Here is a 24,253-nt window from a genome sequence, read left to right on the forward strand (position 1 = left end):
CCTATATTTGGTTGAACATAAAATGGTAAGTGATGAAATAATTTTTCCTATTTCATTGTCAATAAAGATCTTATAAAAGGTAATTTACGAGGAAACTTAATATACGAGAAGGTTGATTATAAGTTATAATAAGTAATAAGATAATTTATCCTATTTTATTAACTACCAAACATGATCTTATGAAAGGTCGCTTATAAGGAAAATTGTGACACATGACAAAAGCATAGTGCACAAGAAAGTCATGATGTGGAGTTAAAATTTGATTCAGACAAATTTCGTAAAAGCTTATATCATGGAGAAATAAAAGATTGAGTTAATGAAATTTGATATAAGATCAAGAGGTGTTTTAAATTCAGATTGCTATTTTTTTGTTTTGTAAAAAAATATTATAGAGGATACTCTTTTAGTTCATATATCTCTATAATTAGATTCCTTATAAAATAAATAAACTATTATAAATATAAATTATATGTCGAAAAAGTAATGGGATGAAAATGAACTCGTGATTTATAATATAACTTGTAGATATTCTTGAAAAAGTTATGCGAGTTGTGATTTTGATTCATTTTGATTTTTTTTTTTTACCTAATTATGATAAATTGAATAAATAAAATTAATTGTATTTTATTTTTTAATATTTAATATTTAATTAATTATTTATTTTATAATAGATTTATGTATTTTGCGAACATGTATTCAAAAGTCACTTCAGAATAACGTAGATATGAAACGTATACTGTCATGGACACGTGCATTGCACGTGTCCCTTCTCACGAAATATCCACCGGGAAATTCCAACCTCCAAAACGATCGTCATCTTCTTCACTCCTCAATGGCGACAGCTCTACTCCTCCACCACATTCCCTTCAATCCCCAAAGCCCTAACCCTAACCCTAACTCCCTTAAATCCCACTATCCTCGTTCCTCCACAATCACCTGCTCCACAACCACCTCCGAAGCTCTCTCCGCCAAGCGCCACCTCCTCAACCTCATTTCCGACCAAGAACGAGGCCTCAAAACCCTAAACAATCCGAGCAAGCGTTCTGAAATTGTGGAAGCCATCGACGCCATGGCCGTTCTGGGCCAGGATACGGTCACCACCGGTGATTCTCTCTCTGCCACGTGGCGGTTGCTCTGGACTACAGAGAAGGAGCAGCTATTCATTATCGAAAAGGCGCCCCTTTTCGGTACACAGGCGGGTGATGTTTTGCAGGTTATAGATGTTGAGAAACGCGTTCTTAACAATGTCATTACGTTTCCGCCTTCCGGGGTTTTCTTTGTTAGATCAACCATTGAGATTGCTTCGTCGAAGAGAGTGAATTTTAGGTATGTGTTTGTGTCTCTTAGTTATGGCATCATATCTCGTTTGGTTACTGAGAAAATGGTGGAAAAGAAAGGAAGATAAAATCTTGGGTATATTGTATTCTCTTTGCTTGATGAAAAAAATTAGAAAAAGGGAAGGAGAATTTTTTTTTGAGTCTCGTGCGATTTTCTTTGGTTGCTCAGAAAGTGGAAAAAAAAAAGGAAGAAAGAAACAAAGTCTCGAGTCTTCTTCTTCATTTTTTTTTTTTATGTTCGATGGGTGAGAAATAGAGGGGGAAAAATTGGGTCTTATGTTCTATTTGGTCGATGGAAAAAAAAAAAAGGGAAAAAAAAGAAGAACAAGGCCAAAATTTTTTTGAGCTTGGGTTTTCTCTTTTGTAGCCGCAGAGAATAGAGGGGAATAAAGACAACAAAATATATGTTCTGGTTGGTTGCCCAGAAAGTGGAGGGAGATGAAGAAAACAAAATTTTCAGTCTTATATGTTCTCCTTTGTTTGATGGGTGAGAAAATGGATGAAGAAAAGGAGATAAAGGAAAAAAAATTGAACATTCAAAATATTGAATTATTTTCTATTCCTTCAGCTTCTTGTTAACCAAACATATCCTTATTACATATATTTCTTTTCTCTTTTCTTCTTTTCCCCTTTTGGCTTTAGCTTGATTTTGATATTGTTTCGCATTAGATTTACAAGTGCGGTTCTACGTGGAAAGGATTGGGAATTTCCATTGCCGCCATTTGGCCAGGGTTGGTGAGTGTTCAATTTTGTGATTGATATAGTGACATTGAATACTGTTGGTGTTTAGTAGTTTATGAAGTAGGGTATGATTCTATTTATCCTTGTATGCTACAAGCAACATGTCTAAGAATAACATAATTATAGTATATTGGTATTTTTGTCTGTTGAACCCTTCAGCCTCTCATTGTCCTATTTGAGCAATTTGATGTTCTAATGCTACTCATTTTATTTTCAGACTAAGATGAAGTGTGTCCACTGTAACATTTAAGCAATTTGATGCTCTTTTGCCTTTGGTTTTAGAGACTGTATGTTGGACGATGGCTTTTCAATTGTCATTGATCAGGTTAAATTTGGACCCTGAGGCAGTATGTTGTAGACCAGTTATCTGTGGCTTTCTCTCATCTCACGTGGTTGTCTCATCTTGTGTCTATTTGGTGCTACCTCTGACTTCTTATGAATGGACTCACTTCTAGCTCTCTGTTATTGTCTTACCACTTATCAGCTAATGTGTTGTATGAACAGTGATGTCAAAAAACATAATGAATTGGAGATGGAGGATCACTACACAGCTAGCAAGCTGATTTAAGAAATTTTCTGATGTTATTTATTTAGTTGTTATTATTATTACAATAGCAAAGAAAATTTAATTTCAAAAAGTGCCAAGAAAAGAGGGTGCAGCCCAAGCAAGCTAGAAGTAGTATGCAAAGCACATAATGAAGACAAAAGCAACAACTCTCTCAGAGGATCAGATTCAGTTAATGGAATGAAGTAAGGACAAAATCCACTACCCAATGCCTTTCTAAACCAAGGAAGAGAAAGTAAACTACTCCAGCAATTGATCTTGACACTCCAATCCTTTAAAAGTTCTACTGTTCCTCTCCTACCAAATGATATAAACATAATGGGGTTATTTTCCAAACCTTCTTACACTTCTTTTCTCCAAATATCTTATTCCACCTTAGTAAAACCTCCTTCATTGACCTAGGTGGTACTTGGGCCAAAAAAACGAGAATAGCAAGTGCCTTAGACTCCTAGCTTCACCACAATGTATTAATAGCTGGTTGACTGATTTCTCATATCTTTTGCCGAGCCAACTAATTAGGTATAGATCAAACTCTTCTCCTGAGCTGGCCCATTATCAAGATGTTTTCCTATATTGCCTCCCAATAAAAAAATCCCAATTTTGTGAGAGCTTGAGAACCAAACACCCTTAGTAGGGAAAATAATTCTTCAATCTAGATCTATAGAGCAATAGAAAGATTTAATATAAATGTCTCGTCTTTAGCACATCTCTGCACCAGACTATCCTCTTGTTCCCTTAGTATTGCTACCTTGTTAAGTTGTTTTAGGAAAAATTTCGCACTTTCTATTTGCCAATCATGCAAATACCTTAAGAAACACGGGTTTCAATGCCCATTGTCAACAATCTCCTCTGAAACATCAAGAATCCAAGCATCCCTAGTAGCGGTTGTAGAGGCCAAAAAGGAAAGGACACACTCAATGTGGGGCTATCACACCATACATTATGCCAAAACTTTATCCTTCTAGCATTTTCCACTAAAAAGTTTGTTCTTGGGAAAAGGTTGAAACTCCAACTATCCTCTTCCTTATTGCTTTTCACAGCTCCAGCCTGAAACTCTCCTTTCTCTTGCTAGAGCATCAACCATTCACCCTCCTCAAATTTACCTAGGATAACACATTTCCAAGGTCTATGATCATCTATCACATTTCCAAAGTCTAACATTGTCTATCACTAACCTCTTAGGCTCTAACACCATTTTCCTTGTAGGTCCATGGACCATCTGAGCAGAGAGAAATTTTATACTTAGTGTCCCTTCTTTTTATCAAAGCTAACAATCTACATTTCTGCAGTAAGGGTGCAAGAAGGGGAGGATTTTCTGGTTTGGAAAATTGAGAGAAAAGGAACGTTTAAGGTAAATTCTTATTATAGGTCTTTGAAGGAAGACAATAGCCCTTTATTTCCAGAAAAGGAGGTTTGGGGTTCGTATGCCCCTTTAAGAACTCGTTTTTTTGCTTGGGAAGCAGTTTGGGGTAAAATTTCCACTATAGATATGCTGATGAGGAGGGGTTGGTCTATGGCTAATAGATGCAACCTGTGCAAAGAAAATGAGGAAACGGCGAACCACATCCTAATTCATTGTGGTAAGACAAGGGATTTTTGGAACTTATTGTTTTCTTCGTTTGGGGTGGTGTGGGTGCTCCCGGATTCCGTGAGAAATTTGCTTCTTGAGTGGAAAATGAAAGGCATGGGAAAGAAAAGGAGTGTAGTTTGGAAAATGGCGCCTATTTGTCTGTTTTGGTGTATTTGGGTAGAGCGAAATCGAAGAACCTTCCTAGAGGAAGAGATGACAAATACGAGCTTGAGAAAACTTTTTCTTCGGTCCCTGCTTGAATGGTCTCAACAATTCGTGGACTTGGACTATCTATCTTTTCGGAATTTGTTGGGTGATAGGGTTGTTGTTTAGCTAATCCTTTTTAGACTTTATTTTTCTCTTGTTGCCTTGTTTTGGGCCTTCTTTGTATACAGCCTGTGTACTTAGGGAGCGCCCCCTATTTTCTGGCCTTTTTTTAATCTAATGGTTCTCTTTGTCTATCAAAAAAAAAACAATCAATCACTCCATCCAATGAAGTTTCTTCTCCAGCATACCACCCTCCATAGAAAGTCATGTTAAACCTTGTTGAGCCTCAATTGCACCACTCTAGGAAAAACAAAGAGGAGCATGTAATAAATAGGCGAGCTAGATAGAATTTTCTTCAGTAGCATTCCCCTCCCCTCTATGTATATTGCTCTTTCGAAGAAACAAGTCTTTATAGTATCACTCCCTCCTCCACATCCCACATTATTTTAGATTTGAATGGAGTACCCAATTTGAGGCTTAGATAAGTAGAAGATGCCTTGCTTACTCTACACCTTAAAAGTGTGACCAATTCCTCAACATCTGAAACTTCACCTGTCAAAATTAAATCACTGTTTTCCAAATTAATGTTCAAACTCGAAACTCTCTCAAACTACAAAGAATCCACATGAAATACATAAACCAATAAAAGATAGCCTAGAAAAGAGCAAGCACCATCAACAAAAATTAGGTAGAAAATCTCCATTGCTTCACCACCCAACCTCCCAATTTAAACCTGAAACGAACTGTTCCTCCACCATTTTGTCTATAGAACAATTTAGGGCCTTAACTAACCAACGTGAATGGGGTTCCATTCATGAAGGGGGGTCTTATTGCCTTGAGCCCCTCGAGTGGTTAAGAAAAGCCAACAGGTGTTCCATTCGCTGACATTGTGAATCACACTATTGAGATACAAAATTTTATCCATTAAATCCACTTTTTTCACAAAGCATATCCTACCCATCATTGAAAGAAGGAAATTTCAATTAATATGATTGTAGATTTTTTGTATTTTGTAAATAGTTATACTTAATTAAATCCAAAAATGGAGTGTCGATATACATAGCCAGGTGTTTGGAATTATTCATTCATCAATATGTAGTTCTAAAGATGGTTTTTAGTTGTTGTCATCATTGTTGATTGGTTTTTTTCTCATTCTTTTCAGCCTTTGTTTTATTTTATTTTATTTTTAATTTTCATTCTTAAATTTTGGAGGCAGTAAGTGGACATGCTGGCCTGTTTTGTTTTGTTTTTATTTTCGTTTTTCTATGATTGGATTTGAGGACATTTTGCTTCTATAGGTTTGAATCTGTGTACCTTGATGATGAAATTCGAGTTGTGAAGGATATAAGGGGAGACTATTTGGTTGTTGATCGTGCTCCTTATGCTTGGAAGGAATGAAGAGCAGGAGCTTTTGCTATACTTCACGGTTTCTATAATTGGAATATATTGTGAGTGTACTTCGTTCAAAACCAATTATTTAATTGAAAAACTTGAACAAACTTTATCTAGAGTTATGTTTTTTATGAGCTTTCTGTAAGATTTCACCTTGTGATCTAATTGCATCACCCTGATATGCGTCTTCCTCTTCAGTACTTGAAAGATGCTTACAGTCTCTTTGTCAAACACCTTCTTTCTGTGAACAACGGACTGCCAACTCAAAATGGATATGTATGCACATGTCCATGATATCTGAGGATATAATGCATGGGGTTTTCAATAATTATATCTTATGAGTGACAGTCCTTGATTCTAAATGTACCACTATCTTGTTTTGAGCAATCCACTTTGTTGCATTCACTAGCACACCATGGGTGAGCCACTGACTATATATCCATTCTATGTAAAATTTTCAGCCTCTTGGCTATTATGGGTGCTTAATCAAATGAGTAACCATCATTATTGATATGTGACTACCGCAAAAGAAAAAGGAAAATTTGAAAGCATACCTTTACAGAAAAAAGTGAGGAAGATAGTTCCCATTATTTGCTTCCATTCTTCTATTCATGCTATAGTTTTGCATCCTTCTCTTTGGGTGATGTTCTGGTAGTTGCATACCTTCCCTCCCCATCCATTCTCTGTTTGGAGGCTTGCTCATTAATTCTGGATTCACCATTGGTGGGGAATCATGCCTCTAATTTTCTCTTCCGTAGCTTGTTCTGTTCTGCAATCTTTAACTTTAATTAACCAATGGGCTAATTTATTCCCTACCTTCTTTTTCCTAAAAAAAATTAATTTTAGATGGAACCTCAATGGCAGGACATCTTTGACCTTTTTTTTACACCTTAGCAAAGAATATTCTTCAACACTAACATCCCTGAGGTGAGGGTATGGTCCTGTGTGGTGGAATTTCACTGGCAAACTTCTCTCTCTCTCCCTTTGGTTCTTTGTTTCTGTTCTCAAGAAACCTCTAGCTTTTCTTAGCACATGATTTTGAAGTCTAGAGCTGCTCCCAAATTTAAGGCCTTGGATTGTTGCTTGTTTCTTGTTGCTTGTTGCTCTTAAGAGAGCCAGCACCAGTGATTTCTTGCAGAAGAGAGGGAGCTATTAAATCTGTTTCTCTTGGCTTGTATATTAGCTAGCAGTTAGTTGTTGACTCTTATCCATGATTATTTGATTGCCTTATTTTACAGGATCAATCCTTAGGAAGGCCTGAATTTGCTGCAATCTGCCTCTAATTTTTCGAGGTGTGGGGTATCCTTTTTATGCTTTTGGGGTAGGATGGGAATGGTGCTTTGAAGTATAGGTTGCACGACTGTTTTTGGTCCATTTAGGAGGAGAGTTGGTAATAGAACCTTTAATGGTGTTTTGGACTTGGAGTGGAGCATTTGGTATATGGTAAATTTCCTTGGGTTCCCTTTGGGCTTTGTTAACAACTAATTTGTAGAGGAATTTTTCTTTCTGATATCCTTATAAATTTGGTAGCAGTAGCTTCTTACTTCAGGAGTCAGACATCTTTCCTTATTTCTTGGTCATGGCCCCCTGTTTTGAAGGTGAATTAACTCTTCATGCTTGTTATTTGGGCAATCTTGACCCTAGGTTGTGATATTGGGCCCTCATGAATCATACAACATCCGACTTGTGTGTAGAAGGCAAATAGGTAAGGGCAATGCTGTTAGAGATGAAATCCGGCTCTTCCTCAAGCCTTTTTAAGGAATGGATTCTAGAGATATGACCAACATTATTGAAGGAGGAAACTTGCAAATGTTATCAGTTCAATGGTTAAGAGAAGACTTATCCTTGGTGTTTTCATCATCTTTTCAAGGACTTATGGATCTTTCCTCATATATTGAGAACTCCTTCCTGTGGATTAATAGGGATCAAAATTCAGAGGTGGATATGCTTGCTAGAAGGTGGCCATTTCTTTAGAATACTTGTAGGCACTTCTATGCTGGAATGTAAGGTAGCTATATATGGTTTTGGTGTTTATTGTGGTGGCAATAGGAAGTTTGTGTCATGTCAAAGTAAGATTATCCTAAAGTATACTCAAACTAAATATGATCTGCATAATGACCATATCAAGGTCTTATAATATAAACACAACCTCTTTATTAGACTGATAACATGACATTAACTATCTAAATTGTTCAATAAATAGATTTGTTTCGATCAAGTTGAAGTTGACAAGCATAACTTGCTAACTTGTGTGTTAAAAAAAAGGGGGGATTCAAAATGGTTAAATGAGTCTATGACTGTAAGTCCCTATGTTGAACATGATTGGTTTGATAAACAGGTTATGTGGGCTGGATAACGTAATTAGGTTCAACCTAAATCCACCATGTTTATGTCACTTTCAAGTTTGGTTGATCATGTTAATAATTTTCACCTCCAGTCACTATTTTGCATCTCTTCCTCTTTTTTTCATTGATTCCTCCCATTTTGTGGTTTTCCTTCTTCTTCTTCCTATGCTGGCATTAATTTCTATAGAATTACTCCTTCCTCATGAAGGCACTGGTTTTTGTATCACATGGTTACACCATCTTAAAAATCCAAGATCAATATAGGCAGCACTGACAAGAAACATCCTCAGCTAACTCAACCCTATTGATGGAACAAATTGAATCTATTTATTATTGCTACTGTTGGACTGATTTGGTTGTTTATCCAAGTAATATGACCATTTAGAAGTGGAAGGCTCTCCAAAAAGGAAGAGAAATTCCTCATCCTTGTTCTTGCCATCCTCTTACTTGTTATCTAGTTCTTTAAACAAAGCATGTCAAAGGTTTTTTTTTTTTTTTTTGATAAGTAAAAAGTATTGTATTAAAAAAGTATACACGATGTATACATATACAAAAAACCAATAGGGGCGAGAACGCACAGAAAACGACCTCACCCTATGTAGAGCATAACCAATCCACAAAATCTAACAAAGAAGTGACACTATCCCCCATATACACTCTAACCCAATCCCAAAAGATGTACAAAAAAGAACTTTTGATTGTTTGATTTGAACTTTCCCTATCCTCAAAGACTCCTATTCCTTTCTTTCCAAATAGACCAAAAAATGCAAAGCAGGGCAACTTTCCAAGCCTTTTTCCTCTTTTTGTCAGCCAAGTGACTATTCCAACTTAAGAGCACCCCTCTCACAGACGAATGCATCACCCATTAAACTTGAAAAAGAGCAAAGACCAGCTGCCACAGTAAGCTTGCTTTCATACAATGCAACAAAATATGATCTCTCATTTCCTCAGGTACCGTACACATGTAGTATTTGTTTGGCAACCTCCAACCCCTCCTTCTAAGTTAGCCCTGAGCCAATATTCTAGCCCAAGTTGCCTCCCAAACAAAAAAAACTAGCTCTTATAGGGCCCAAGAGTTCCACACTGTATTGTGCGGGAAAGACTTAGAGCTCCTACTTGCCAAAGAGAAGTAATAAGATTGAATAGAAAAAATTCCATTCTTAGTCCCTATCCATACCATGTCGTCAATAGAACCTGAAACAATAGAGTTGTTATGAAACCTCCCAAACATAGAATCAACATCCTCCAACTCCCAATCATTGAAATGTCTAATAAACCTTGGACTCCAACTACCCCCATCCCAAACATCTTCCACCTAAGCATCCTTAGAGATAGCGATAGAAATAAAGGCCCAAAAATGTGTCCCTTAGAGGTGTTTCCTCACACCGCTTATCACCCTAGAACTTCATCCCGATCCCCAAACCGACCTTAAGCCTTGTATTAGCTTTGAAAACATTCCATTCATTTCTAATCGCCTTCCAAACTCCTAAACCAAACCTCCCTTCCACCTCCTTTGTGCAACACGCCCCCTCTTGCACCCCATACTTACCAATTATTACCAGTTTCCAAAGAGTATCCCTTTCCTTCACAAATCTCCAAGACCGTTTCCCCAACAGGGCCTTATTAAAGAGAGGAAGACTTCTAAAACCCAAACCCCCTTTTTGTTTCTCCATACAAAAAATCGACTGCTTCACCAAATGAGGCTTATTTACCAAACCCCCTCCTTCCCAAAGGAAGTCTCTTTGGATTTTTTCCAATCTAGCCGCCACTCTAATAGGGATAACAAAGAGGGATATAAAATAAATAGGCAAGCTAGATAAAGTGCTCTTAATCAATGTCTACCTTCCACATTTCAAGATATATTGTCTCTTCCACAAAGCAATTTTTTTTTTTTAACCTTTCCTCCACCCCTTCCCAAATCCTATTGGTCTTGTAAGGAACACCTAAGGGGAGGCCCAGGTAACCGGATGGAAGAGTGCTCACCTTTCAAAATAAGACCTCGTCATACTCCTCCACATTTTGGACGTCTCCAACATAAATCAACTCACTTTTCTCCATATTTATCTTGAGACCGGAACATGCCTCAAACCACAAAAACACCCAACTCAAGTACTCTAGACTTTCCTTGCCTACATCACAAAAAATGAGGGTATCATCTGCAAAGAACAAATAGGAGACCTCTACTCCCACCTCATACCATTCCTTAACTTAGAACCCCTAAAAAAAGCCATCCTCCTTTGCTCTAGAAATCAAACAAGAAAGAATCTTGATCACTATAATAAACAAATAAGGAGACAAAGGGTCTCCTTGTCTCAACCCTTAAGAACTGCTTAAAAAACTAGGAGTGTCATTGATCAATATAGAGAAGCGAACCGTTGAGATACACCATCTAATCCAATCCAATCACTCGGAGCCAAAGCCCATTTTCTCCATAACTGCAATTACACAATTCCAATTTACATGGTCATACGCCTTTTCTATGTCCAACTTGCAAAGAAATCCACTCAAATTATCTTTAAGTCTAGAATCAATGACCTCATAGGCTATCAAAACTGCATTCAGGATTTGCCTCCCCCACACAAAAACATGTTGAAAATCCGAGACCAAAGAACCCACCACCTTTTTGAGTCTATTAGCTAGGACTTTGGCCAACAATTTGTACAAGCCCCCAACCAAGCTAATAGGCCCGAAATCCTTGAACTCTTCAGTTCCCCCTTTTTAGGCACCAAGACTACAAAAGTAGCATTTAAGCTTCTCTTAAAGCATCCCGTGTTGTAGAAGTCTCTAAAGAAACTCATGACCTCACTTTTAACAACATCCCAACAGTCTTGCCAAAAAGCCAAAGTAAAACCATTTGGACCCGGGGCTTTATCACCACATAAACTAGACAAAATTGAAAAAACCTCTCATTTAGAAAAAGGAAGCTCCAAATCTACTGTAACCGCTGGCGACAAAGAATTAGACACCAGTCCCTCTATACTTGGTCACCATTCCCCTGTCTAAGACAGTAACGGATGAAAACCATCTGCCCTCCCTCTTTAATGTTGTTCTCCCCCTCTAGTAAAGCACGATTTATCCTTAACTTCTCCAGGAAATTCCTCTGTCTACGAGAGTTAGCCATTTTGTGAAAAAATCTAGTATTTTTATCCCCTTCTTTCAGCCACAACTTTCTTGATTTCTGCCTCCATAAAATTTCCTCCAATAATGCCTAATTTTAAGCTCATCTGTCACCATCCTTTTAAGCTCTAATTCCTCCATTGTGAGGGTTCTAACTTTTTCCATTGCATCCCACTGTCCTAACTGCAACAAAGCCTCCAGTTTTTTGGTAGACACAATCCAAAAAATCTCCCTTTTCCGCACTTTAAGATTTTGTTTCAATCTTTTGAGCTTAATCACCAAGAAATGGTTGTGAGTCCCTTGGACTCTATAACCCTCCCACCAATTCCTCAAGAGATCTTTAAACCCGTCCACCTTTAACCACATATTTTGAAATTTGAATGGAATCTCTCCATTTCTTATCCCTCCACCATCCAACATTATTGGTGAATGATTAGAGGTTGGATTAGGCAAGATTTTTTGAACCAAACCACTGAACTAGTCTTCTCGATCATAAGAAACTAGAAAACGATCTAGCTTAGAGGCAAAACTGTTGTTTAGACCACCGCACCATGTATACTCGCCACTAGATAGGGGAAGGTCCTTAAGGCACAACTCGTCAATAACCTCTGAGAAACGTCTCATGGTAGCTAAGTGTCTCATACAACCCCTCATTTTCTTTGGAAATCTCACCACATTATCTCCCCCAATACACCAAGGATCCCTTCAAAGACCTCTTATAGCACTAAGCTCAACCCAAAAATCTTCCCTTTCCTCAGCTAGCACAAGACCATAAACCTTGGAAAACATCCACTCAAATCCACCTTCACAATTTCTAAAACGACATGACATTGAAAAAGCACCTATCTCCATCTCCAAAAGCTCTAACACCCGCTTATCCCAAAAAACCACAATTCCCCCTACTTGGCCCTTAGCATCCACTACCCCCCTTTCCAAAAATCTATCCACAACCAAGCTCCTCACCATTCTAACTATTATTTGTTGCACCTTCATTTCTTGAAGACAAACAAAAGATCGGCCGAGTACATATGAATCAAGGATTTGATCACACTACGCTTATTCCCCTCATTTATCCCTCTAACATTCCATGAAATAATCCAAAGCTTCATTGGCACACCCTAACCAAATCCCCATAGATTATTCCTCCCCCTTTCCCACCACTCAAAACAGTCTTATGGTTAACAGATTCCAACTTTTAAAGGTTCCTCTCCAACTTAGATCCACTTGCTTTGGCCTTTTTGGTCCCTTGCCTTATTGTCTTCCCTTTAATTCTCAATTCCAATTTTTCCAAAAGGCCTAAAATTTCATCTTCAAATCCGTCCACTAGAAGTCCTGATACTTTGCTAAAAGCTACTAATCTTCTGAAACTTCCTTGGGAACATGGAGAATCCCACTGCATCTCCAGTGGGACTCTACTCTTTCCCATAACATCAACCTCTTCCTCCTCCCCCATCAACAACCTCGACTCCGTACCCACCCAAGCTGGCTGAAGCTGTACCCATGACCCATCTTTCAAAATCAAGGATAGGGAATCATTCCCAACCTTTTCCTCCAGCATCTGATCCACTCTATCCGTTGTCGCCAAATCTCCCCAATAGATCAATCTTAGATCATGATGATCCTCCTCGAAAGCCCCATAAAGAGGAGTAGAAGAAGGAGTCCCTCCCCCCGAGTCGGGAAAAGAAATAGACAGCATACCTTGGAAATGCACCGTCTCCGGCAATAGAGTTTCATCCATAGGAAATAGATCCTCCCCCGACTACCTCCTTCCATGCACTTCGACCGGAGACCCCTCCCACCTAGGACAAAAAAGATCTCCACTGAGAGAAAGAGAAAAGGGTTGGGCCTTAATCCCTCCCTTCTCCACTACATCAGAAGGGGTTGGGCCTGGAAGGCTCTAGTGGGCCAAATTAGAAGACTACACATGGGCTCTTTTAACTCCAAGGCCCTATTAACAGCAGGAAGGCCTAGCCATTCTTCTTTGGGTTGGGCCTCCTCACCAAAGGGTTAGACCACTTCTCCATTGTGCTCCAAAGTCCAAGAAGGGTTAAAATTTACTCCGGCACGCCTTTGTAAAGCTGCTCCAGCTACCAATGATTGACCTTTCTCCCACACAAGACCTACCATCACGTGCTCCTATACTTCTCGCTGCAATCTTCCCACCAAAGGAGCTAGAGAGGCCGCTCCTTCTACAGGCCTCGTCCTACTAGAAGGCGACAACTCCTCAGTTGGGTTTGGTCCTGTGATCCCGATGCGATTAGTTGTGCGTGAAACATAACCCTTCTTCTCCCAAACCTCCTGTCTCTGAGCACAGGGGACCATCGGAACTACCCAAGGAGGAGTCTCCCACCATAGATTAATTGAAAAACAAAGATCTCCTACCACCACCTATAACTTCCATAGTACCTTTCTTCCATTGTCTTGATTAGCACTCTTGCCCACTGTAAATTTCTGCCCCCCATTGTCTCCTCGTCCACCCACAGATGGCCTCCGCAAACATCACCCACTTGTCTAAAGAAATCCCTATGCCACAAGCAAAGCGGAAGCCCCACAATCCTCACCCAATGGGAACTTGGTTGAGAACTCTCACTAAGACATCCTACAGTAGGACTCCATCTTTCCAGCTTTAGAGGTCTCTACTTGAAAACATCCAAACCTTCTTGCAACTCCCTTTCCGCCTCCCTTGCTAACTCGAATTCAAACAAAATCCAGGACCCACCCAAAGGGAATAACGACAGACTCCCTTTCAACCTCTGATGATATCTAGTCCAATCCTCTAGAGAGGACAGCAACGGGCCCTCCTCTAAGACATCCCCCCACTTTCCCACCAAACATCGATTAAGAAACTGCAATTTGTTGAAAGAGTTTACTCCCCCATACTGCAACCACACCTCTTCACTCACACTCCCCTGTTTCAACGAGGGAATGGCCTCCAAAGACCCTTGCCCCTGCCCATGTTCCCCCTTAAAGGCATCAATCCTACCCTCCTTGGGCTTTGTTTATTCTACAGTCTCTCAACTTTTGAGCAAGAACAAACCATCCCCCCGGCAACCGTTTCCCCTCTGGGAAAATCAACACAAACCTATTCGCCTCTGCTGAAAACGCCAAACACAGCAGATACCTTCCTGCCTCATTGCTGTGCAGCTGAAGCTTATAGGTCCTTCCTTCCTCCACCCAAGAATTTTTGAACTCCTTCAAGTTCTCCTTTTGGCAGCATTCTTCCACACCTTCTAGGAGTAAGGATAAACCCCTCTCTCCAAATCTAATCCAAGAAGAGAAGTTCCGACCCCTCTCTGTAATTACCCCAGTCCACTTCCCTTTAGACAGCTCCACCGAAATCTCAAAGGACTTGGACTCAATCCCAAACCAAGCCCTTCGTCCGACCTTCATGGAGAGAGCTTCCTTAATAATATTCTTTCAAAGTGGACTAGTCAAAGTTTTCTGAAAATGGCCAATTTATTATCTTAGTTTAATTGTAGACAATGAGGGATACATAGGGAAATAGGTTTCTATAGAATTCCTACATGGTTTATGTTACTGGAATATATAGATCAAATTAAAAGGATCTTTTAATTTGAATAGGAGCATGTGAGAAAAAATCCAGGAGTGTATGGATTTGCCATGGTTTGTGGAGCCAACTTTTAGCCATCAACAGTATATTGAAAGTTTTGAGTGTAGGTGAGATGATGATTTAAGGTTAATGAATGGCAAAACAAGGGTAAAATTGAATATGAGCATATGAAAGAAAAACCATGAGTCTATCCCTTTTAGATGATAAAATAAACATCTTATGATGCTTCCCTTATGTCCATAAAATAAATAAGAGTTCGTCTTTTAGACTGTTATAAGGTTCTACAAAAAGGGGACTGAGAAAGAACACAAGGAAATCTTGATCGGATTTGAACATTCATGGAGAGTAGGGTATAAGCAAAGTGTTTTGGCTGACAAAGCCTACTCTTGAACAGTTAATTAGAGTAGATGTTTGCTTATGTTTTAATGCTTGAATTGAAAAGTTACTTTGTTCTGTCAAATGTCTCCATAAAGGTTCAATAACATATGTGCACACATGCGCACCTGGAACATTTTCTTTTATGGGGTTTATCAACATTTTGTTATTATGGTTTCAGATTGTTTTTTTTCTTTATTGTATCAGGTTGGCTAATATGAAGGATTTTCTCTCTGAGTGGAGAAATAATCAAAATTATTCCCCTTCTCTGCAGGTTTGAATCTGTATACCTAGATAGTGGTTTTCGAGTAGCAAAGGACATCCGGGAAGATTATTTAGTTGTTGAACGGGCACCTTATGAATGGAAAGAGTGAGCTGCATTAACGAAGTAAAATAGACCTCTTTTGCATAGTGCTTCTATTTTTTCCATTATTACTTTTTATGTTTCAGAAACTTAGTCAGTGGTACTGTTTCTCTTGTTGATCAATTAACACCACTCTTGTGTGTTTCTTCCGTGGATTGCTTTGTTAGCTAAGACCCCACTTTCCCTTTTCTTGGGTTTCAGGTTTTCTTTTGGATTGCATAGCTCCTGGACATTAACTCTAGAAGCATGAGGTTGGAACTTATTCCTCAGCCATAAATTGTTTTTCTTCTCTGTACAGTTCCTTTGAATTGTTTTATCAACTAATACATATTGTACATTACAACATATGTAATTAATACAATGTTATCACATTGTTTATTTTTGGTCCAATGGATGCATTTGCTATCAAGGAAAGTATCAGTACAGGCATCTACAAAGAACAAGATGCTGGGAACAAGATGCATATACAAAGAACATTGATATAGCAACTCTTCCTGGATTTCTGTGTTGAAACAATGCATCTAGGATTCTCTCTCTCTCTCTCTCTCTCTCTCTCTTGCTGTTCCCCACAAACAGCACACCAATGCACGTTGTCAGCCTCCCCCACACCCCACCAAACCCCTATACACCACAAAACCACCACCACAATCAAAAGAAAAAAAGTCACCCCCAAAAAGGAAGTTACTCATTAACCAGTGCATTTGTGTGTTGTGTCATATGGTGACTTTCATGATAGAATCACACTATGAACAAGTTGGACAGTCAATTAAATGGAAGCACAATGTCATTTGGCTCTTTGCCAAATTTCATTGATTGTTTGTTGTCTGATTATATAAGGCTAAGAGTACTTGGCAAGTTGCTAGCTGCTCAACTCGGTTTTGTATAGATATCTTCATATCTCATCTCACAGAGTTTTTCCTAATCCTATGCTTGCAGTTCTGGCTTATGTTTATATGTTCCATGGAATTAGTTCCTGCTATGGACTGGATGGATGACCACCAAAGAATCTGAATGAGAAGATGGAATTGCATTCCTTTGGTCCAGAGTAGATCATCTCAGCATATTGTGTTTTCTGAAATAAGAACAGTATATGACCTTCCAAAGGTATTTACACATCATGGTATTTTTCACATGCATTTAGTTGTCATTGTCTTATCCATATTTAACTTCAGTGCTATCTTGTACCTATTCATCTCTGCTACAAATTTTGGTTCTTCAGCTTGGGGACCCCTACGTGTCCATCACGGGTTTGCAGTTTTTCTGTTTATCAGATAGATGCCTATTTTGTTAATTTATACCTCTGTTTCAATAGTAGTGTCCTTTAGCCTTCTTAGTTCGTTTATCTCTGTGTCATTTGCATGCCAAAAGGGGATAAAAACCCCAATGTTCTCTGAGATGTTCATTTACTCTACTGACCATAATCAGTTATTCTAGTTCCTCATATGTTTAGGTGAAAACTTAAATGGAATCCCATTGTTGTTGAGTTCTGGAGCTCCTTACAGCCCCATATGTCTACTGCATCTGTACCACAGATGTATCCATAGAATCATAGTAAAAAGGACTATAGTCCCTGAGATTGGGAATGGCCCTGAGGTTGGGAATAGCCCTGAAGTTGGGCAATGTCCCTGGAAATAGTCTTGGAAGAATAGAGAGAGAAGATGAATACTGTCTTTGAAAAGTTTTCCAAAAAGAAATAATAGCAATGGTTGGAGAAGAGAATGAAGGGTAGCTATTCACTTATTCTTTCAATAAGTGAACTCTTAAAAGAGGTAGGGTGAAAATCCAGTGGAGATATCTCACCCGGATCAATCTGGGAAAACACAGTTGGTTAGATTCTGGTAAAAAGACCAAATGAGGATAGGTCTGGAAATAGTACAGGAAAGTGTAGGGGGTGGAATGCCCCAGCTTTCAGTCCGAAGAAAGAGCCCCCACACAGTTGGTAAGAATCACGTGTCATGACCCCATATTTGGATATTGATGGAATTGCATGGAAACAATGCAGGAAGTCAATTGATGGTAGGGTTTTGCTGACACCCCACCTTCACATATTAGATTTCCGCACTTTCTGGGTCCTACTCCTACGCAATACCCACCATTTTCTCATATTGTGATAAATCGGTGCTTGCTGTATACAACAGGCAATTGCTGTACGGAACCCACATGCACTGAGACGTGTAGGCAAAATAAAAGGAAATGGATACAAGAATAAAGTAGTTTTCTGTGGTCTCTGTGCTGCCGTATCATGGAGTGTGTGTCTGTGATGAAGAAAGTTGACAAATAGTGAAAATCACTTCCTCTTGGCCTTGGTGGTGGGGGCCCCTTTGGGACCTTTTGGGATTTTGTATGGGACTTTTTTTCTTGTCTTTTTCTTTTTTCTTTTTTCTTTTTTCCATTGTTTTCCTTTAATTTTCCGAGCTACCAAATTTGAAACTGAAGGATGAATTGCGAATTTTGAGCCCAAATGACACTTTTTTTTTTCTTTTTCTTACTTTAAACTCATTTTATGAATCAAACAATTTGAATCTATTTGTGATGACCCAAAATCTGAAAACAAGCCTGTTTGAAGCAGTCTTGTTTTTGCCCATTCTCTCTATGTTGGTAGGGTGGCCCAAGAATCCTGATACCCTTTAAAGTGAATTCTTTAGTAATAATAATGGGAACATCTTTTTATATTTTTATCATTAGGGGATTATTTAAATTCATAAAAAAAAAAAAAAAAATCTTCCTAGGAATAACTTTCCATATTCTTTTGTCTGCAGCTACAGAATATTCTTGCTTCAATTTTCTTTGATAGACACCTTCATGTGTTAAAAACAGAAAAGCAACTCTTCTGATAGGCCTTAAACAGCATCAATATATTCTCATTAAAATATTTTTCACATCATTCTTTAGTATATAAGATTAGGAAAACATCATGTCCTAAAAAGATGATAATGATTTTGGTCCCCTTTGGAAGAGGAAATCTTAGGAATAATCTGGAATATATGTGTGGGGTGTCATCTTAAGAGTTAAATATTCAAGTGAGAACCGGGAAAAAAAAAGAACAAAAAAGAAAAAAGAAAAGAAAAAAGAAAAAAGAAAAAGAAAAAAAGGGTAAGGGTAGAGAGAGAATGGGAAGAGATCTTGGGTGGTCCCAATGATCCAGGGTTTGGGGGTCAATAAATTTTTTCGATAAAAGAAAAGTATGAAGTGGGAAAAGGGGGTGTTGATCTTTTGGGAAACACTTGCGTGTGTTTGACCTACACAAAAGTTGCGGTCTCCTCTACCTATCCGGAATTTGGAATTTTTTTTTTTAAAAAAAAAAAATTATTTGAGATGTGAAATATGAAGTTGTATTCTGAATAGTGAATTTCAGTCTTAAGTGTTGATAATTTTAAATTTAAAAATTTACAGTAAAATTATTTTTTGAAAATATAATTCCTTATTAACCTTTCAAAAAGTATCATATGTTTAGAAATAGGTTTTTAAATCTCTTATTAAAAAAAAGAAGAAGGTATTTTTCCTTACCTCCAGCCTCCTTATATTTTCTTTCTCTGGATGAATTCTTATGCTATATTTGGTTTAAGGAAATATTAAAACATATATATTTATATTTAATTTTACTATAAAAAATAATTAATTAGAAACTTATGTATTATTAAATTATATATTTTTTTATATAAAAGAATTAAATTAAATAAAATGAGTTTGAAGTGGTATACAAAAATAATTTTTTATTTTTTATATTTATATATATTTTTATATTTTTTATTTTTACATTTTCCTTCAATTTTTTCCAAACTAGACACAATATTGAAGTTTCAATAACCTTGTTTTCTTAGGCCTAATAAATTAATTTTGGTAACAACCCACTTAAATTTAATTTGATTTATGTTGGTATATTTATTGAAACCTTCTTACATAAAAGTTATTATTATTTTTTATTATAAAAATAGAAAATAGAAAGTTTGTTTAAATGAATATTAAATTAAGATTAAATATTATTACATATATAATTTCACAATAATTAGAAAAGAATTTTCAAATTTCAAATTTCCACTTTATGATATAGTTTTGAGAAATTTTGTGAGAATTTCAAGGATGAGGTAAAAGGGCTAATAATAGGACAATTAATTTCAATTATGTGACAGAGTATTAAATGGACCCATCATTTAAAGTGAAAAGAAATGAAATCAAGATTGGAACTATTTTTGGAAAAAAAGTTATTTTAGATTTTAGTGGTAGAAAATAGTAAAAAAAGGTGAAGGGCAGGGTCCCAGCCCCCAGGGTCACATACAAATTAGTTGTCCTATGGTTTGGAAAATCAAATTTGACGGCTTCTGGTCCTACAATATCTTTGAATTAAATCTTTACAATTAATTCAATTCGGTGACATTATTTATTTATTTATTTATTTATTTTTAGGGAGAAATTGTTAGAATTGTGAGTATTTTCAATTTTTTTTTCCATGATTTATGCTTCTGACAATGATTGAAGCATTTCATGATTTGATACTAATTTATGAGGCTGACATATACTTGGGCCCTCACTTTTTTCTTTCTCCTTTTTTTCTTTTTTGCCTTTTTTTTCCTGGGTTTTTGTCATGTGGAAGAAAAAGAAAATGGGTAAAGTTTTTTTTTTTTTTTTAAAAAAAATAAAAATAAAAATTGGATATATGATGTGGGTTTAGAAAGTTTAGAAATATTTAATATAATATTTAGAGTCCGTTGGATACTGATTTTAGAAGGGGTTTTCAATATTTCTAATATTTGAAAAAATTTATTATTCAAGTGTAAGAAAAATTAAAAATATTTATAAAATCACCATCAAACACATTATTAATATATTAATTTTTTTGAGAAAAAGTGTAAAAAATGTAAAATAGAAAGAAGAAATAAAAATAAAAATAGATTTAAATTTTATTTAATTTTAATTATATTTTCGTGTTAAAATCAAATATGAAATATTATTTTTTATTACTTTTTTTTTCTTTCTTAATACTTTTGTTGAAACAAAAATTATATAAGTGTTAGTTTTTTTTAATATAAAAAATAAAAAATGGTGATAACTTTAATACAAGAAATATAGACTTAAATATTACTTTTAAAATTTTATAATTTAATATTGAAACCTTATCATTTTAAATAATTAAAAAAAATCACTATCATTCAATTATAATCCTCTAAAACTTCTTATATCTTATATAAAAATTATTATTATTTTATATTTTAAAGTATAAAAAATAAAAAGTGTACTTCAATGAACTGTGATGTCCCACATCGAATAGAAAAAAAAAATTCTAACACTATGTAAATATGAACTTCTTATTGACTTTATAGATGCATTTTAAAGTTATAAAGACTTCTTTGAACTCAAAATGAATAATATTTATATGGTTAACTGCAATACTAATCTCGTATAGGGTTTTGATCAATATTTTCCATAAAAATGCTACATGCACTAAAAATATTCTTATCATAACTACCTCTATTTTTAGTTATTTATAGATATTTGGAATAATTAGATGAATTATTATTAATCTTACGTATAAATTGTAAATTATATTTCTCTTTTTAATCTTTTAAGGAAATCTTATAAAGATTTCCTTGCCGGTGGGAATTGATTGGCAAAATTCTAGGTTGGTGGGTTTCTAATTCTGCGGGTAAAATCATAAAAAAGGGGATAAGTCGTCTTAACATCATCCATAAATTCTATGTAATATTAAAAATTATAAAATTGTAAATGTATCATCATTATTATTATTATTATTATTATTATTATTATTATTATTAATTTCATAAAAATAGTTCTAATAAATTATACAATAAATTGCAAAACCCTCCATTTTCACTCTCATCGCCTTTATGATTTTTACTCATATTTTAAAAATGATTTTTTTTATAATAAGTTTATGATAAAGAAAATTTTTAAAAAAAAAAATAAATTTGAAATAGCATATAAAAATTAAATTTTTTTCTCTTTTTTTTTTTTATAGAAAAAAATAGAAATATAATAATTTATGATTTTTTTTTAAAAGTAATTACGGGGAACTTGGTGGTACTACTCATTTTTCAATTCTATAATGGGCTAGGTCTTATAGATGACTAAAATATCAAAGTAAAAGGGAGGGACAACTTCCAGACAAGGGCATCTACTCTGACATATCTCCTAAACCTACACTTCTAGCCTTCCTCAAAACCATGCCCAATGTCTTTATATTTTATGATGGCTATTATGGTTAGTTTTGACTATTTATGACTTTTGCCTCCAAGGCTCCAACTATATAACTATTGGATTGAAGCTTTGATGCTTTCTACCACCTTCCCTACCATAAAGGTTGATTTCTAGAAGGAGATAAGAGCAAGTAACTCTAAGGAGACCTTTCGCCTATAAATCTTCTTCAACAGCCATTAACTAAAATTAGTGTAGGAGTAAGACATATTTTTCCTTTCATTTCCTTTTAAATTTTAAATCCACTATGCCCATTTGAAGTCTAAGGAGTGAAGTATCTTTGCATGAAGTAAATTTACATCACCCGTATGATTCTACGACCTCATTTCCCTCCTTCTTTGGTCGAGTTGAGGCTCGTCGAGGTAAGAAATGATTTTGAACTTGTTGTCATTGCGGTATCTCGTTACGTAAAACGTCTCAAATGAGAATGAACGATGGAATACGTTACAAAATATAGCTTCCCATGACTCGATCTTGGTCAACTGAAAAAGTAAGACTTTGAAGGTGGTAATGCGAATACCTATCCAATATAAGGTTGTATTAAGTACGTAAAGACTCAAGTAGGTCCTTTAAATTCAATACCTATTTAATGCTTTCATTTGCTTTTGGTCAATGACTAAATTTTGAAGGCATCAATACTTGCCAACCATTTGATGCATTATACCATAAACCTCATGAAAAACATGTAGAATTTATACTCTCGCCATATGCTACAATGGTAGTCTGCCTGGTTGGGGACCCGATGCCTTTCGAACACAAACATTCATTGCACACACGTTGATGTAAAACATGGGAGAAGAAGTAAAAGAACCTAGCATGTAGTATTTGTTTTTTAAAACAATTTTTTATTTTTAGAAAATAAAAAAAGCAATTTAAAAACAAGTTTGATATACTTTATATAGGAAATGGTATTTTCAAAACTTGTTTAATTTATAAACAAGTTGTTTTTAAATTAAGAAAAAAATTTAGCAAAAGATCGTTAATACTAATCGAAGTTATTCAATTGAAACTGCAAAACATAATTCACATTCATCTAAATATTCACTAGAAGAAAAAAATAATTAATTAAATTTTAAAAGATTGTTTTCGTATTTGAATTTTGAAATAAAATTTTATTATGGAAAATAATTAATAAGGATTTTTTAGGATGTGGATTTGAATTTCTCTTGAGGATATGATCAATGATTCACCTTCATTGGTAGGGTGTATTAATTGTACTTTTATAGAAATACTAATGAGTTTAACAATTACTATAAAAAGCTCACCAATAAATGATTATTAGAATCCTCTTTAAGATGGTTCATTCCAACCCCATCCCCATCCCCAAGTCACTTCACTTCAAAGATGAAGAATCAAATTATTCTCATTAGAAAAAATTCCCTACCAAACACAAAATGTAATTAGAAAAAAAAAAATTAAAAAATGTATTCTTTTTTGCCCCATTCATGGAACAAGCGAAAGATATGGTTATGAGTTAAAGGAGGCCCAAACAGATCCTCTCTCTCTCATGTGGAGGTGGGAATTCTTAAACATAAAGCTGATTATTTAAAGTGCCATGACCCCACATCATGCTTATCAGCTTCATTCCCTACTGTCTTTCCCATTCACACACTATCTCCCACCTCCCAACTAATCCTCAACCTCTGATTAGAGGACTGCATTCCAATCATGGGGTAATCAAATCCTTCCAAATTTTGATGGGCTTGATTTGTCGAGGTCTGATGACTCGATTGACTTGCTTTTCTGATGGACGGTGCAGATCTTTAGTTTGCACGCATGGATAGCACTGTATCATATTCCCCAAACCCCCCTCTAATCTTAATTATAGTGCAGCAGACATTGATTAAAGGTAAACTAAATAGTACAGTACCTTCCATAGGTAAAATCCCCGGAATGCCCTCATAGAACGCTTTAATTACAAGTGCGGCCTACCACGAAACGACAAAAATGGTACGAAGTTGACCGATTTTTCCCTTTTAAAGACTCCATTGCTTTCACCTTTTTTAACACTTTACTCTCCCCTAGGCGCCCAACCCCCCCTCTCATCGTCAGCGAGTGCAGTCACGCCCCACCTCCCATTCCCACATGGAGCACACGCTCCTCGAGGCGCGTGGGAAGGCAACCCCGACCTTCCAAAATTTATCCGGATGAAAAAACCGGAGGAGGACGAGGGGAGGGGGAAATTAGGCAAGGGAGGGGTAGGGGTAAAATGGTCATATCACAATTAAAAAAATTCAACCGAGTTCCAAAATTTTAAGGTTCACATCTCTTTTTCCTTAACTGAAAACGACTGCAAGCAACCTGTGGTCTACCTGTAGTGTATATCTCTTATTATTAATAATATTTATTTATATATAAATAAATATTTATAAATATAAATATGAGTTATGAAATTTATA

The 24,253-nt window shown here is 36.2% G+C and overlaps 1 protein-coding gene across 5 annotated transcripts; it reads left to right on the forward strand.

The window, feature by feature from the left end:
• The first annotated feature begins 700 nt into the window (after positions 1–700).
• Positions 701–16,984, forward strand: LOC100244472 (probable plastid-lipid-associated protein 11, chloroplastic). Of its 5 annotated transcripts, none has more exons than XR_009467843.1 (6): positions 701–1,326; positions 2,007–2,072; positions 5,779–5,928; positions 15,555–15,668; positions 15,846–15,895; positions 16,581–16,984. XR_009467843.1 is itself a non-coding variant. In XM_019225398.2 (4 exons), the coding sequence occupies exons 1-3, from the start codon at positions 725–727 to the stop codon at positions 15,652–15,654; spliced, it is 768 nt and encodes a 255-aa protein (XP_019080943.2). In that variant the 5' UTR covers positions 721–724; the 3' UTR covers positions 15,655–15,668; positions 15,846–16,022. The 5 variants fall into 5 exon arrangements, 2 of the variants coding, with proteins under 2 accessions (XP_019080943.2, XP_059599119.1); XR_009467842.1 differs by having other exon boundaries at positions 721–1,326; positions 15,488–15,668; XR_002031886.2 differs by lacking the exon at positions 5,779–5,928 and having other exon boundaries at positions 721–1,326.
• The last annotated feature ends 7,269 nt before the right edge of the window (positions 16,985–24,253 follow it).

This window comes from Vitis vinifera, chromosome 15 (genome assembly GCF_030704535.1).
Source record: "Vitis vinifera cultivar Pinot Noir 40024 chromosome 15, ASM3070453v1".
Classification (NCBI taxonomy): Eukaryota; Viridiplantae; Streptophyta; class Magnoliopsida; order Vitales; family Vitaceae; genus Vitis; species Vitis vinifera.